Source organism: Aotus nancymaae, unplaced genomic scaffold (assembly GCF_030222135.1).
Source record: "Aotus nancymaae isolate 86718 unplaced genomic scaffold, 86718_ANA_hifiasm-v0.15.2.pri h1tg000029l, whole genome shotgun sequence".
NCBI classification, from domain to species: Eukaryota; Metazoa; Chordata; class Mammalia; order Primates; family Aotidae; genus Aotus; species Aotus nancymaae.
Window position 1 is genome coordinate 20674064 of NW_026988442.1, and position 16903 is coordinate 20690966.

The following is a 16903-nucleotide window of genomic DNA, read 5'->3' on the forward strand; positions in this document are numbered from 1 at the left end:
GTTTAAATGCTTTTGGTGTTCAGAAGGCATCCCATTCTGTTTATGGTTAGCTCTTTTGTACTGACCCCAATTTGCCTCCCTATCATTTCTCAGCAGTAATATAAATGTATATTTACTCAGAAATTATAAATGTACTGAGTAAATTTATATAATACAATATAATAGTCTTTAAGCTATTTGAAGAAGGTGCCATGTAATATACTTTTTGACACCTCTCACAGCACACATAGCACTTTTATTTGTATTTTAGAGAGGGGGTCTTGCTCTGTAGCCCAGGTGGAGTGCACTGGTGTAATTGCAGCTCCATCTCTAAACTTCTCTGCCCAACCAGTCTTCCCACCTCACCCTCAGCCAGGGTTACAGGTGCACTACAATGACCAACTAATCTTTTAAAAAGTTTTTGTAGAGACGAGGTCTTGCTATATTCCCCAGGCTGGTCTCAAACTCCTGGCCTAAAGTGAGCCTCCCACCTTGGCCTCCTAAAGTGTTGAAATTGTAAGCATGAGCCACTATGCTCAGCCACTCCTTTAAAACAGGAATTCTCGGGTTCAGATCTTTAACCTAGGTCTTATTTGTATCAGTGAGATTCATGAGCCACAGCCCTGAGTTTTTCACCAGACATTTTTGTTTTGCATTTTTGGATAGCAGTTGCTTTAAAAAACTTGAGGACCTGGCTTTAAAATCAGTTTTGAAATTTTGTGCATTAAAAAGAAAAATGTGGCTGGGTGTGGTGGCTCCCATCTGTAATCCCAGCACTTTGGGAGGCTGAGGCGGGTGAATTGCCTGAGCTCAGAAGTTCAAGACCGGCCTGGACAACACGGTGAAACCCCATCTTTACTAAAATACAAAAAATTAGCCAGGCATGGCAGCATGCATCTGTAGACTCAGCTACTCAGGAGGCTGAGGCAGGAGATTTGCTTGAACCCTGGAGGTGGAGGTTGCAGTGAGCTGAGATCCTACCACTGTACTCCAGCCTGGGTGACAGAGCAAGACTCTGTCTCCAAAAAAAAAAAAAAAAGTTATTGGCAGACTGTTATCTGAAACCTACCTGGAATTACTTTCAGTTTATCCTTTACTTAATTTCCTTTTTACGGTTAGAGCTTTTTATTGATTTAAGCAAATTTTCCTTATGTACACTAGTATTTGTCGAAATGAATTTTTAAAACTTGGTCCATTTTTTACTATACAAGTAATTTATTGTAGGGAAAAACTAGAAAACAAGATGCAGTATAGGCACAAAAACTCAAGTTACTCATAAATTGACTACCCTAACTGCTTTTAATATTTTGATGTCTATATTCCAGTCTTCTTCATATATATTTATGCATTTGTTGAATTATACAGAGTAATTTTTTTTAATGTGATGTCCTTGCTATACCCTAGGGCCATATTAGCAGATCTTGATGTTCTGAGGCTTGTTTATTGAATCTGGGCTGTAAACAAAATTAAATGACACATGCTTTATTCCAGATTGTAGTGTTGGTCCATGTAGTGTCATTATTAGGATTTTAGCCATGAGCGTTTGGTTTGAGGTAGGAGTAATGGGGTATTGCTGTCATGTAAATGGGCCAATAACCTTATGTGAATCAGCTTAGCACTTTAAAATTATAGACTCTAGGTTTTTAGAAGTTGAAGGGTTCTGTATGCTACATGGAAGATTGAGTTCAAATCCTACTTCTGACACCGTATGATTTTGTTTTACCCATCTCAGTAGGATGGGGATTTCTTACAGTTAGTACTACGGTCGTGCAGATTTCTATTTCCCCAGGGCCTGGCACAGAATAGATGCTCAGCAGATTATGACACATGTGGTTTCCTTTGCTGTGAGCCAGTAATGGGATGAAGACACATTGCCTATACATTATTAATTGATTGCAGTAAAACTTGTTACCTCAAAATATAACAGCTTAAAATAACAGACATTTACTTTCTCATGTAGTTCCTCTGAGTCAGGAATCCAGAAGCAGTTTATCTGGGTGCCTTTGGCTTAGCGTCTATAGATTACAGTCAGTATGTCAGCCAGGGCTGCAGTCATTTGAAGACTTAATTTAGACTAGAAGTTCCACTTCCAAGATGGCTCATTCACATGGCTATTGGCAGGAAGCTTGAGTTTCTTACTACATGGGCCTTTCCAGAGGGCTTCTGAATGAGTACACAACAGTGTGTCAGTGGCCTTCCCTAGAGCAAGGCAAGAGCAGAAAGGAAGATCTAATGCCTTTTATGGCCTAGTGTGGGAAGTTGCCCCCTGACATTTCCACTTTATCCTGTTTGTTAGGAGTGCGTCACTGTGTCCAGCCCACACTCAAGGGGAGGGGAATTAGCTTACACCTCTTGAAAAGCAGAGTATCAAAGACTTCTCTAGTCAAGATAGTGTGTGTTTGTGTAAGGTTAGAATAGAGGGTCTAGAAATAGACCTATAATTATATGGCCACTTGAAAAGGCCAAGACAATTTGATGGAGAAAGGGCCATCTTTTAAAAAATGGTGCTAGGCTATTCACAATAGCAAAGACATGAATTCAACCTAAATGTCCATCAATGGTAGACTGGATAAAAAAAGAATGTGGCACATGTACCCCATAAAATACTCTGCAGCCGTAAAAAGAACGAGATTGTGTCCTTTGCAGGAACATGGATGGAAATAGAGGCCATTACCTGGAACATGGATAGAACTAGAGGCCATTACCCTTAGCAAATGTAACACAGGAAGAGAAAACCAAATACTGCATGTGCTCACTTACAAGTGGGAGCTAAATTGTGAGAACATAGATTACAGGGGAACAGCAGACACAGGGGCCTTTTGGATGGTGGAGGATGAGAGGAGGGAGAGTATCAGGAAACATAACTAATGGGTACTAGGCTTAATACCTGGGTGATGAAATAATCTGTACAACAAACCCCCATAACACAAGTTTACTTGTATAACAAACCTGCACATGTACCCCTGAACTTAAAAGTTAAAAAAAAATGGTTTTAGAACAACTTGACATCTTTATTGATTAGAAAAAAATGAACCTTGGCCCTTACCGCTGTAAAACTACTAGAAAATAAATAAATAAGATGGTGGTATGCCCTTGTAATCCCAGCCATTCCAAAGGCTGAGGCAGGAGGATTGCTTGAGCCCAGGAGTTTGAGACCAGCCCGCGCAACATCGTGATATAAGAAAATGAGAGTCTTTCCCTGCCTTTCCACCCAAAAGAGAGAGAGAAAATCCGTGTGGCCCTTGAGTAGGCAAAGATACCTTGAGGCACAAAACATACAGACCCTAAAAGGGAAAATTGATGAAATGGACTTGATCAAAATTTAAAACTTTTGCTCTTTGAAAGACACCATTAAGAAATTAAAACAGGAAAATGTTGGGGAGAAAATATTCACAGTTCATATAGCTGACAAAAAAAATTGGTAATCCAGAATGTATAAAGAGCTCTCACACCAAGATAATAAGAAGACCAAATGAATTTTCTATATCGAGGGAAAGATTTGGGCAGAAACTTCACCAAAGAAGGTATGTGAGTGGCCAAAAAGCACACGAAAAGATGCTTGTCACTAAACATCTTTTAATCATCAGAAATATGTTAATTGACAACACAGTGAGATACCACTCCACACCTGCTAGAATGGCTAAAATTAAAGACTGATATCAGATATTGGTGAGAATTTGTATCAATTGGAACATTAATGAACTTTTGATGGGGATATATAATGGTACAATTTGGCAATTTCCTATAAAGTTAAACATATATTTTTTATATTACCTAGTAACTTTTCTCCTAAGTATGTACCCAAGAGAAATGAAAACATGTCTACAGAAATATTTGTAAATGAATGTTTGTAGCAGATAAATAATAACCAATGCCTAGAAACAACTAAAATGTCTGGTAGGTGAATGTGGGTAAGTTACAGTATATCCATACAATGTAACGCCACTCAGCAATAAAATGGAACCAACAGCTGGTACATCCAACAACATGGATGAATGTCACAAATGTTATGCTGAGAGAAAGAAATCAGACACAAGAATAAATCTTATATGATGTTGTTTACATGAAATCTAGACAGATCTAATCTATAGCATGATCAGATCAGTGCTTCCTTTGGGCAAGGAGTAGAATGTGGGAAATGACCTGGAAGGAACACACAGGAAATTTTCTGAGGTGATGGACTTGTTCTAAATCTTTATTGTAGTGGGGATTGCACCTGTGTGTTTGTCAGGCATAGCACACTGTGTCTTTGAAATGTCTATGCAGTTATTTCTTAATATTTTTAGGGTATTGGTTCCAGGACCACCCTACCCCCTGCGCTGAGTATACCAAAGTTTGCAAATGTTCAAGCTTTTGGATATAAAATGGCACAGTATTTGCATATAACCTATACAATCCTATATACTTTAACTCATCACCACATTACTTATATTACCAAATACAGTGTAACTATATAGTTGTTTTGTTGTCGGGGGGTTGTATTTTTGGGGTTGTCTTATTATTAATATTTTTCTTTTCCCTTGAATATTTTCAGTCTGCAAATGTTTGAATCTGTGGCGCTGAACCCGTAAATGCAGAGGGCTGACAGTATTTTATTGTTTAGAAATTATACTTTATTAATGTTCATTTATAAACATATCTCTTGAGGTTTGAATTTTTCAGAAGTTAAAACATCTGATCTTTATTTATTTATTTATTTATTTATTTATTTTTGAGACGGAGTTTCGCACTTGTTACCCAGGCTGGAGTGCAATGGCGCGATCTCGACTCACCGCAACCTCCGCCTCTTGGGTTCAGGCAATTCTCCTGCCTCAGCCTCCTGAGTAGCTGGGATTACAGGCACGCGCCACTATGCCCAGCTAATTTTTTGTATTTTTAGTAGAGACGGGGTTTCACCATGTTGACCAGGATGGTCTCGATCTCTTGACCTCGTGATCCACCCGCCTCGGCCTCCCAAAGTTCTGGGATTACAGGCTTGAGCCACTGCACCCGGCCCACACCTGATCTTTAGAGTCAGTGTTCAAGATTTACCCCTTTGTGATCATTTATAGGTCAGGCTTAATAGTATTATGTCGAGGGAGAAAAATACCAAACTGTGGCTTCTTTTCATAGTAGGATTGGCTCTCATTTCCTCATCCTTCCCATATTAGTAACATGTCTTGATTGTAGAAGCAGGATAATGGGATGCTTTGTCTGGGCTTCTTTGTGAAAGCTTTTTTTTCAGTGGCATGTGCTATTATTATGCCTGCCATGCCATTTGAATTCTGTCATTGTACTTCTTGACCAGCTTGTCAAGGTAGGCATACAAAAGATAGCTCATGACTCCTCTTAACTGACTCATCTCTTACGGTTGCAGATTCTCATAAACACAAAGATAAACACAAAGATCGAGAACATCGGCACAAAGAACACAAGAAGGACAAGGAGAAGGACCGTGAAAAGTCCAAGCATAGCAACAGGTAAGGATGGAATCAAGTCTCTCATCATTCAGCAGTGGATTGGCCATTGCTTGGCTTACCTGGAATAGGTCTGAACTTGAGCTACAGATAAAGAGTATAGATAGCAAAGTAAGTAGAAAACTGTATTTGATCCTAGAGGTGCTAATTGGATGGCCCTGATTTAGGCCTTACATGGAATGCCATTGTTCAGATCAAGATGTATAAAGCAAGTATGTTAAATTTTCTTTTAATATATACCTCATTAAAAATACATACAGTTTTTCACTAAGATAGGTAAGTATTCATTGTCACACATGATGGCAATTAATCAAGTCTGTAGCAAGCTTGCCTTGATAAAACATAACTGGATTTGAGACTTGATTTTTTCTTCTTCTTTGTATACTTTAAAGAGTTTGCATTAAAAATTCTTAACTTAGGCGTCCATGGTCTGTTAGCCCCTGAAATTCTATGCAAATGGTTGAGTACGTGAGCTTTCCTGGAGAGACTATCCTAGCTTTCATCATATTATCAGAGGAGTTCAGCTCCCACAAAAGCCTACAGTCACCAATATAAATGAAACTCAGTAGTGCTGCCTTCAGGGATGCAAACCTCAAGAAGATGTTTTTCTTGTTCATTTTGCTCCCATTTTTTTGGTGTAGGAGGCAAGTGGTTAAATCTAGTTATTGAAAATGAGGACTTGCACTTCCATTCTGATTTAAAGGCAGTTGTTGTTGAGAAAGCCATATGGTATTCCCATTCCCATAGTGGCCTGAGCTTTGTTAGGGAATGTAAAGATCTGTCATATAATGGAACAAGTGTCTCCATCCTAAAGTTCCTTAGAACTTCCTTATTAACTTATTGTCTATAGACAAGTTAAAGTGAGAATTGCTTTCTAAGTCTGTTTTTTTTTTTTCCTGAATCGTTAAAATTACCAGATTTAATTTTCTCTACTGGGAACATTTGTTTGGGAATCATGTATCGTGCCTGTAGCCTTTTTTCCCTATTCCTTACTCATTTCTTATCACTTGATCATCTAGTTTCCATTTTCATTATTCTGGTAAATTTTAATCTCAGTAGTTGAATCTGTTCTGCATCTTTTCTTTTCTAGTTTATAGTTGTCTAGCTCATATTAATAACTACCATAGAGCAAAGAATATTGCTCTATGGTAGTTATTAATATGATAAAAAGGTGGTTCATTGCTTAATGATACAAAGGGACCAGTTAGGAGAACATAACAGTTATAAATGTTTATACACTAATATCAAAGCCTCAAAATACATGAAGCAAATCTGATGGAGCTGCAAAGAGAAATAAAAATTCATAATTATGATCAGAGATTTTACTACCTCTTTCTCAATAATTTTTAGTCCAAGTAGACAGAAAATCATTAAGGATATGGAATACTTGAACCATATCAACCAACTTGATCTAATTGACATTTATAGGCTTTTCCCAGCCAACAATATACTTTGAATATACTTTGTTTCCTTTCTTTTTCTTTCTTTTTTTTTTTTTTAGTGCCTACTTTTCTACTTTTATTTATTCATTTATTTTCTTTTTCAGGTTTTATTTTAGATTCAGGGGTTACATACAGGCAAGTTTGTTACCTGGGTATATTGCTGTGATGCTGAGGTTTAAGTACAAATGATTGTGTCACCCAGGTACTGAGCGTAGAACCTAACAATTAGTTTTTCAACCCTTACCGCCCTCCCTGCTCTAGTAGTCCGCAGTGTCTGTTATTGCCATATAATAGCAATGGTACTGCTATTATACCTATGCCCAGAATGATACTGCCTAGGTTGTCGTCTAGGGTTTTTATAGTTTTAGGTATTAAGCATTTAATCCATCTTGAATTGATTTTTGTATGCAGTGTAAGGAAGGGGTCTGTGAGCACCCAACATTTAGCTCCCACTTGTAAGTGAGACTATGTAGTATTTGCTATTCTGTTCATGCCTTAATTTGCTCAGGATAATGGCCTCCATTTGCATCCATGTTGCTGCAAAGGACATGATTCCGTTCTTTTTTTATGACCATATAGTATTTCATGGTATTTGCTATTGAGAATAGTGCTGCAGTGAACATGCGTGTGCATGTGTCTTTCTGTGTTGTGTTTTTTTTTTTTGTAGTTGTGTTTTTAAGTTCTTTGAGAAATCTCCAAACTGCTTTCCCCAGTGGCTGAACTTATTTACATTCCCATCAACAGTGTATATGTGTTCCCTTTTCTCTGCAGCCTTGCCAGCATCTGCTGTTTTTTGATTTAATAGCCATTGATTTTGATTTGCATTTCTCTGATGATTAGTGATGTGGAACATTTTCTTCATACATTTGTTGGCCACTGTCATCTTTTGAGAAATGTCTGTTCGTGTCTTTTGTTGCCTGTTTTTTAATGGGGTTACTTGTTTTTTGCTCGTTGAATCATATAGGTTCCTTAGATTCTGGATATTAGACCTGTCAGATGCATAGTTTGTGAATATTTTCTCCCATTCTGTAGGTTGTCTGTTAACTCTGTTGATAAAAGTTTAATTAGATCCCATTTGTCATTTTTAGCTTTTGTTGCAATTGCTTTTGGCATCTTTGCCATGAAATCTTTGCTCATTCCTATGCCCAGAATGGTATTGTCTAGGTTGTTGTCTAGGGTTTTTATAGTTTTAGGTTTTAAGTATTTAATCCATCTTGAATTGATTTTGTATGTGGTATAAGGAAGGGGTCCAGTTTCAGTCTTCTGCATATGACTAGCCATTTATCCCAGCACCATTTATTGAGTAGGGAGTCATTTCCTCATTGCTTATTTTGGTCGACTTCCTTGAAGATTACATGGCTGTTGGTGTGTGGTTTTATTTCTGGGTTCTCTGTTCTATTTCATTTGGTCTATGTATCTGTTTTTGTATCATTACCATGCTGTTAGAATACATTCTTTTTAAGTGCACATGAAATGTGCCAAGATAGATCATACTTTGGACCCCACCCTACTTAAACCATCTTCCTTTTGGCTCTAATGCCTCCATGCTTCTCCATATTTCTGGCCACCTTTTTCACCTCTTTCTAATGTACAGTCATTTCTTAATAGTCTTTGGCTGTCTGTGCTACCTGTTTTGCTGTTTATCCTTATTTCACATTCCACATTCAGTCTTGTGAACTTCTTTTCGGTTCCTTAAACACAGCATGTTTTCTGATACTACTAAGGCTTAAAACATGCTGTTGCTGGTTCTATAATATTCTCTTGCCCTTTTACTGTCTTTCTTTTAGTTGCAGCTTAGACTTGGCTTGTTCCAGGTATCCTTTCTACACACCTTCTCATATTAAGTGCCACTTTTGTGTGCTCTCTGGTGCCTTAAATATATTCCTATCATAATTATTAAGTTGTGTATCATAATTATTAAGTTGTGTTGATGTTTAATTGTCTCTTTACTTTTCTCTATGCCCTCCTGGACTCTAAAGTCCCTGAGAGCAGAATTAGGATCCTTTTTTTTTTTTTTTTTGAGATGTAGTCTTGCTCTGTTGCCCAGACTAGAGTGCAGTGGCACTATCTCGGCTCACTGCTGCCTCCACCTGCTGTGTTCAACTGATTCTCCTGCCTCAGCCTCCCAAGTACCTGGAATTAAGGTGTGTGCCACCATCCTCAGCTAATTTATTGTATTTTTAATAGAGTCAGGATTTCACCATGTTGGCCAGGCTGGTCTTGAACTCCTGACTTCAAGTGATCTGCGCTCCTTGGCCTCCCAAAGTGCTGGAATTACAGGCGTGAGCCACCACATCTGGCCTTTTGTATTCATTTTGCATCCCTCAGGCTTAGTACGGTACCTGGCAGATAGCTGGCACTTACTAGTATATATTTATTGAATTCATGAGTGGATGATCTATGGGTACACTAGTTCCCATCTTCTCTCTTCTTTCTTCTAACATACTCTTAATCTTTTATAGGATAGTTATTAAGTCACTTTGACTTATCTCATTTTTCACATAATTGTGTATAGTAAAATATACATAACCAAATTTACCATTTTTAAGGAGCATTTAATACATTGACAATAGTATACAACTGTCACCACTGTCTATCTCCAGAACTCTTCCTCATTCCAGACAATCTCTGAATTCACTAAATAATAACTTGTCATTCTGTTCTGCCATCCCAATAGCTTTTCTACTTTGTCTTCTTTTCTCTTTCCCTTCTACTTTTTATCTTTATGAATTTGCCTATTCTGAGTACCTCATATAAGTGGAATAATATAATACTTATCTTTTTTTTGGTCTGTTTACTCCCTTAATATGTTTTCAAGGTTTATCCATATTGTAGCATGTCAGAAATTCATTCTTTTTTATGACTGAATAATATTCCATTGTATGCCTGTAATCACATTTTTAAAAATCCACCTGTTGATGGACACTTGGGTTATTTCCATCCTTTGGCTACAAATAAGTGTTGGAGTTCTGCTTTCTGAGAGTGTATAAACCCAAGAGTAGAATTGCTAGATGATGTCTAACAATGGCTGCCTGTGCTAATTGTTGTGAAGTGTGAAAAAAAATTAGATAACCTTTGACCTTGAACAGTATCATCTGAGGTGGTAAGAGATCTACTTACAGATCAGATGAAGAATGTTGATTTTTATATTACTAGACTATAAGAAGAAATTCAAAAAGACTTTAAGAAGAAAGAGGTTAATATTTAAAACATAAGCTTTTTAAAACTGATCTCATCTTCTCTAACACATTCTACTTTGTTTTGGGAGGAAAGATACAGTAAAAGTGACATAAAGGGCTTTGAGACATGTAAGTTTGGCCCTGTCTTGTTATACAAAAATCTTCTCTTAAAAAAACAATTGATTTTGGTAAGAGAAATCCTCATCCTTAAGTCTCATGTGATCTTGGCTAGGTTACCTAACCTTCCTCAACTCAGCTTCTTCATCTTCATCTTGATACATGCTTCACAGGGGAACCATGGGAGTCAATAAATATGAAAGCTCTTCAAAATATTAAGATTATATTGTAGGCAAATTCAATAATTAGTTGTATGTACTTTTGTGGCTTTTCATATTTTCTTCATTTCTATAAAAATACTAGCCTTTTTTCCAAGAGCTATTGGAAAAACCTGGCCAGAGTTTCTGATTACATATGACATGACTAAATCTAGCCCTGGTCTCTTATTCACGTGAGTAAGTTTTAACAGTTTAACCATATGATCTGTTGTAAGCAAACTTTTAAATACTTGCTGTTTTGCTGTCTACTGACACAGTACTTTGTTGCTTTGCAACAAAGCAAGGATGTTGGTTATATTCGAGTAAAATTTTATATACACCATGATCCTTTTAAAGTGACTCTGATCTTTTTAATAGTTTAGGGTTTCTTCAGTTTCTTCTGTAGCAGATTAAAGAAATCTTGAGGATTATTTAATCACCCCTGAACCCCAGAATAATTAGGATTTAGCATGTTCTGTTCCAAAATGCTTTCATTTATTCCAATCTTTGCTAATCAAGTGTAGCTAATTTTGTGGCCATTATTAATGAGAAAACAAGTGTTTCTAATGTGTTTCTGTGTCCCTTCCTTGTCTGCTAGATATTAGCACCAATCATTTGTCATCAGGCTACACTCAGGACCCAAGCCCAGGAGACATCTTACTCTCCTGTGCAGTAGCAACACTGCAGGTTTGGAGTGGGAGAGCAGCCTTTCTGCAGAAACAAAGTGGGGCTATGGATCTACCTCCCAGGAGGTGCCATTTGGTTTCCTCTTTATTGTCCTCATGCAAGGTGCAAAACAAGGGAGGAGGTATTAAGAATCATTTCATCTTGTCTCCTCTTTGTGTGAACAGGAGTCTGAGGTCACATGCTCAAAGGCACACAGTGATATGGTAGCAGAAAAGATGAAGATGTGAGACCAAGGATCCTGAGTCCTCACTACATTATCCCTTCCAGTGAAAAATACCTCCCTCTGTACAAAGAGTTGTGTAGCCAAACTGTCTGTTTAAATACAAGCATCCCTCACTTGTAAGCATATGGTAGGCAGATCAGGTTTAAAAATGTCAGATCATCTCAGGCACTGCCTTTATCTCGCTTTGTCCCCAAATCCCTAAAATCTTTGGCACTGAAAGTATTAATGTCATCAGATTCTGAACCTAGGAAAACTGCATCTCTGTCTTTCTCTTGTCTGGCCTGTAACATCACAAGAACAGCTCACACCAAAGTTAAAAGATAATTTCATCAATCACCACTGAATCTCTTGACACTGCTTCTTTCTTAGCATTTATATTTCGCACCTCAGGTTCTTTTTCTTTTTTTTGGAGTCAGGGTCTTATTGACTCATAGGCTGGGGTGCGGTGGTGTGATTATAGCTCACTGCAGCTTCCTTGGGCCCAAGGGGTCCTCCAACCTCAGCCCCTTGAACAACTGGGACAACAGGCATGCACCATCATGCCTGGCTAATTAACTTTTTTGTTTTGTTTTTAGTAGAGATGGTGGTCTTGCTATGTTGCCCAGGCTGGTCTGGAACTTCTGGACTCCCATATTGACATCCCATAGTGTTGGGGTTACAGGCATGAGACACCATGGCTCTTTAAAAAATACGTAAATAATCTCAAAAGGAATACTCTTTTAGATGCTGAGGAATTACTTGGCTTGTAGGGTCTCACCAGCTACCTTTCTTAAAGGGTTGCATTCTTATCCATTGTTTATCTTTAATACTAGATCTCTTATATAAACAAAATATTATTACAAGCAATTTGGGAGAGGGGGCTTGATTTTAGAAAATAAAAGAATCATGTGAAATGAAATTCCTCCTCCTAGTTTTTGACTCTGTGCATCTCTTGCCAATTTTAAACCTGGCAGTCACACTGGAGTGACAAATTTGTGGAAAGCAAGGGAAGACAGAAAACTGCTGTGAAATAGCAAGGGAAGTACTTTTCCAGCCATATTGGCAGTGCTGTTCTGTACTGTCAGCGTGAGAAACATCTGAGAATAAGGATGCTTTTGGATTCTGCTTTCCTTTCAGTTCCAAATCCTACCTGAATTATAAATGAGAGAATGTAGGATTTTAGGAATATGCACTTGAATTCAGCATCCAGTTATCAGATTAGGGGAGATTTTTCTGAAATTAATAAAATTTAAAAGATGCTGCTTTCCTTGTGAGTGGTTTGCCAGAGCCCTCCCTTTGTCTACACGTCACTGTATCAGCCTGTCTGGGGGAAGTGGACAACTAATATGGGTAGGCAAAGAAAATTGAGCAGTTTTGAAATGAGGAAACTCAGTATCACCACCATTCACATGGGAGTCAGTGTGATATGTTGTATGGCACACTAAGTTAAAAGTTAAGAGGTCAGGTTCTGTCATTTACAAGCTATGTGTCCTGATCCAAGCTGCTTAACTTCTCTGGGTCTCATTTTCCATTTCGGTCAAGTGTTGATAACAGTACCTGCTTTGTCAAGCTTTCAAGTTTGTTTATGCACAAGATAGCTCTTTGGGAACTGTAACTTACTAAATAATTGAGGTAATGATTGTGATGATGATAATTACCACAAAGCCTAGTATAATATCATGCAGATCAATTGGAGTTGTTGAGTTTGGTAGTTGAATCTAATTCAGTAGTTAGTTATTGATAGCATTCAATTTGGAGCCCTGATTTTTTCAATATTATATTTAGCCCTATTACAGTGAACCTTTCATAATCATTGTTTGCAAAATTTCATGGTAGAGACAGCATTTGAGCTAGCCATTCAAAGATGGCTAAAATTTTGCTAAGGGAAAGTAATGGTTAGAAAAGATGGCATTTCAGACAGTAATAAAAGCATAAGCAAAACAGAGGCATTATAGTATATGCTTTGTTCTGGGAGGAATCCAGTTAGGTGGGTTACACAGGGTGGAATAGTAGAAAATGAGGCCCAAAAAAGTGTCTTGGGGCAAAACTATTAAATGCCATTTCAAAAAGTTGGAACTTGTTACTTAAACTAACTGGAAAAAAATGGGAGACGAGAGAAATGTTGAGACTTGACTCTGAGTTGAGCAAGAAGCCACTGGAAATGGTTGAGCAAAGTGGATGTAGGACTTAGCCACAAACGACACATGAAGGGTCTAAGAAAAAGGGTTCCTGTCTTGGAAAACTGGTGCCTGTTTACACTGTTAGTAGAGACAAGGAACTTAGGGGAGGAATGGGAGTTAGAATGGGTATTGGTTTGGTGTCTTTGAGCACATCCTTTTATCCTCCCTGGACTGAAAACAAAGGATTAAATAATTCCTAGGAAATTAGATTTACCTTGACGTTTCAATAATTCTATGATATAAAACACCAGAGTCCTTGTGATTTTGTTTAGTGATGGTTATTGGGCATTGTAGTGTATAATGATGATGGACATTAAGAAACCCTTGTTTCTTAGAGCCTTTTGGAAGCTGGCTCGTTTTAGAATGAGAACTCTTTTCCCAGAGGCAACTTTTCAAAGTTACTTAAATATTTAACTTGATAAACATCATTTAAGCTTTAACTGTCTGCTATCCTTGATAGGGTCATGAATTTCCGTCTTAAACCAAGACTTTGAAGCCTTCTGTGCTGTCTCACAGGAATCCCCATGATGCAACTTTATGTGACCCACAGAGGTCTGCTTCCTTAAGGAGTAGACAGGTAGCTGGGCTGTGAGTGGCTAAGTCCTTTTCTCAGAAGATATGGAGGCTTCTTCTACCTTTAACAGTGCTTTTTTGCTTTGTTTGGGAAGTAACAGAGTAGTCAAGTGCATGACTCTGGAGCCAGAATGCCTGAGTTTAAATCCTGTTTCTCTCTTTAGAGATACTTCTCGGGCAAGTTACTTAACTTCTCTGTGCTTCAGTTTCCACATGTGCAAAATGGAGATACCGGTACTTATCTGAGTTTGTTACTGGTAAATGTGCTTAGATTAAGTGCCTGACACTGGATGCTACCCAAGTATCTATTAAATACTTTTATGGGTGATAGAGGACAGATTTAAGTGGTTTCCCATAGCCAACATTCTAGCTTTCCAGAATATCAAACATAGGCTTTTTCTGTTGTTGTTGTGGTAGTGGTGGCAGTGGTGGTCTTTTTTCTTAAAGAAATAATGCTTTGCCAGAAGGGAAATGTTTTTCCCTACTGGCTCCCTACTTCTACCCTTTCTCCCACTCTTCTGTATAAGTGCCTTGAAGAAACCCTGGTCAACCTTTTCTGTGGTCTGCTTAGCTCCAAGAGTCATCAACCAAAGGTTTTGCTGTCATCACTTTAAAAATAGTGTTATTTTTTCTTTTTTCTGAGATAGAATCTCGCTCTGTCGCCAGGCTGGAGTGCAGTGGCGCAGTCTTGGCTCACTGCAACCTTTGACTCCGTGGTTCAAGTGATTCTCCTGCCTCAGCCTCCTGAGTAGCTGGGATTACAGGAACATGTCACCATGCCCAGCTAATTTTTGTATTTTTTGTAGAGACAGGGTTTCACCATATTGGCCAGGATGGTCTTGATCTCTTTACCTCGTGACCCACTCACCTCAGCTTCCCAAAGTGCTGGGATTACAGGTGTGAGCCACCGCGCCCGGCCAGGTTATTTTTTCTTTAATGGAATTCAACTAATTGAAGCATAACACATACATGAACACTCTGGAAAGGTGGCTTTGAATCTTTCCATTTGTTCTCTCTAGTATTGACTTTGGCTTTTACAGTCCCTGCTAATGTGTTGAAATCTTACCCTATACAGATGTAAACTATGAACCAAGAAGTGAACATCTATGCATAGTCAATAATTGGTTGATTTCTCATTCACAGTTCCTCATGCCAGTGGGGTGACATTCATATTTCATCCGTAAGTTTGACTGTTACAGAAGTTCTAGGACTGCTACTTACTCTTAAAATGTGTTTGGTAAACCTTTGGGTTCCTTCCTATGGTTGATATTTGGTTGATATTAAGCCTTTATACTCTTACAAGACAAAATGGAAAAAAAAAGGCAACCCCAAAGGTTTTTATCCGTTCAGGTATCTAGCATTTTTCTAATTTAGCCCTACTGAAGTTTCTTCAAGTAATTAATCAGCTGTTTTTCAGCCTCTAAACTGGCTAATATTGTAGCCTTCAATTGTACTTTTAAAGCCCATTTATGACTTTGATGTATTGTGTCTACTGTATATGGAAAAGGAGCAGGATTAGTATGAAGATAACATAATATCTCTTCTTTTCTTTTTTTTTTGTTTTGTTTTTTGTTTTGAGACAGAGTCTCACTCTGTCACCCAGGCTGGAGTGCAGTGGTGTGATCTCGGCTCACTGCAGTCTCTGCCTCCCAGGTTCAAGCGATTCTTCTGCCTCAGCCTCTCAAGTAGCTGGGATTACAGACGCCTGCCACCACACCTGCCTAATTTTTTTTTGTATGTTTAGTAGAGACGGGGTTTCACGGTATTAGCCAGGATGGTCTTGACATGATCCGCCTTTCTTGGCCTCCCAAAATTCTGGGATTACAGGCTTGAGCAACTGCACTCAACCTGTAATATCTCTTAAAACAGAACTTTCTGTACTGGTCAGAATTTCCATCACCTCATCATTAATGAGAAAGGTGCAGTTCTTTAGCTACCGTGAAAGTCAAACACATGCTGAGCCTTTTGGGAAAAAGACATACATGTTAGAAAATCCCAAATGGATGAGTCAGCCTGACTGACCCCACGTTGGCTCCGTTTTGTATGCTGGCCAAATCCTATTTCTGACTTTCCTGACATAGCCCTGGACATGCTTCTGTATCACAGGACTTGCTCTCTAGTGCCTTTGGTACTTCCTTCAGGTATATTCCTAGGAAAGACTGGCAGTGGGGTTTGCTGTTTGCCAGCACTCCTGCCAGTGTGGGGGTTAGGGATATGGGGTTAGGCTCCCAGGGACTCTGCTCTCTATTTGGGGAGCCAGGGACAGTAACAGCACTTAACAAGTAGGGATGATCACATTGTGTGCAGAAGCCTGGTGGGGCTCTGTAAATCCAAATTTCTAACAGTCTCCAATGTAATGCTCTTTAGCAGAAGCTGTCCATGACCCTGAGTCATTTGAGCTCAGCTAGTATAAAACTACAAACCTTTCCAATGCAAGACAAAGAAAAAAAAATCCAAACCTGCTTTTATGTCTAAACAGTTAGGAGTATAGAAGGGTCGGCTTCCTTTGAAAAGTCAGAATGAGAGCTTCATCTCATTCTAGTCTTTGTGATTAATTATGACCTGCAAAGGGGTTTACTACTCTAGCAGGAACTTTGAATTTCTTATATACATTTCTGTCTGGTTAGCAGGCAGAGGAAGTATGATTGACTTTTGTCTTCCTGGCTTAGGTACTGTCTCATTTACCTTGTCATTTGTTGATTCCTTTTCCCTGATCTCTGGTGTGATAATGTACAGCAAAGCTGAAAACTGCAGGGCTACGTGTACACTTGTAGGTACTATGCTGTGATTAGCAAAAGGCCAGAAAGCCAGTTTTCTAGTGAAATTGGCTAACATTCTAAGAAAAGTTTTCATTGAGAAAGAGGTCAGGGGAAGGTGGAACTTAAAGATAG

General features: G+C 38.5%; 1 protein-coding gene across 1 annotated transcript in view; it reads left to right on the forward strand.

Annotated features, from left to right (window-relative positions):
* The window catches only part of TOP1 (DNA topoisomerase I), a 99485-nt gene that overhangs the window by 30816 nt on the left and 51766 nt on the right, over positions 1-16903 (forward strand). The window contains exon 3 of the mRNA XM_012455015.2: positions 5336-5438. Coding sequence (XP_012310438.1) covers positions 5336-5438 — 103 coding nt within the window. The remainder of the gene's footprint in view (positions 1-5335; positions 5439-16903) is intronic.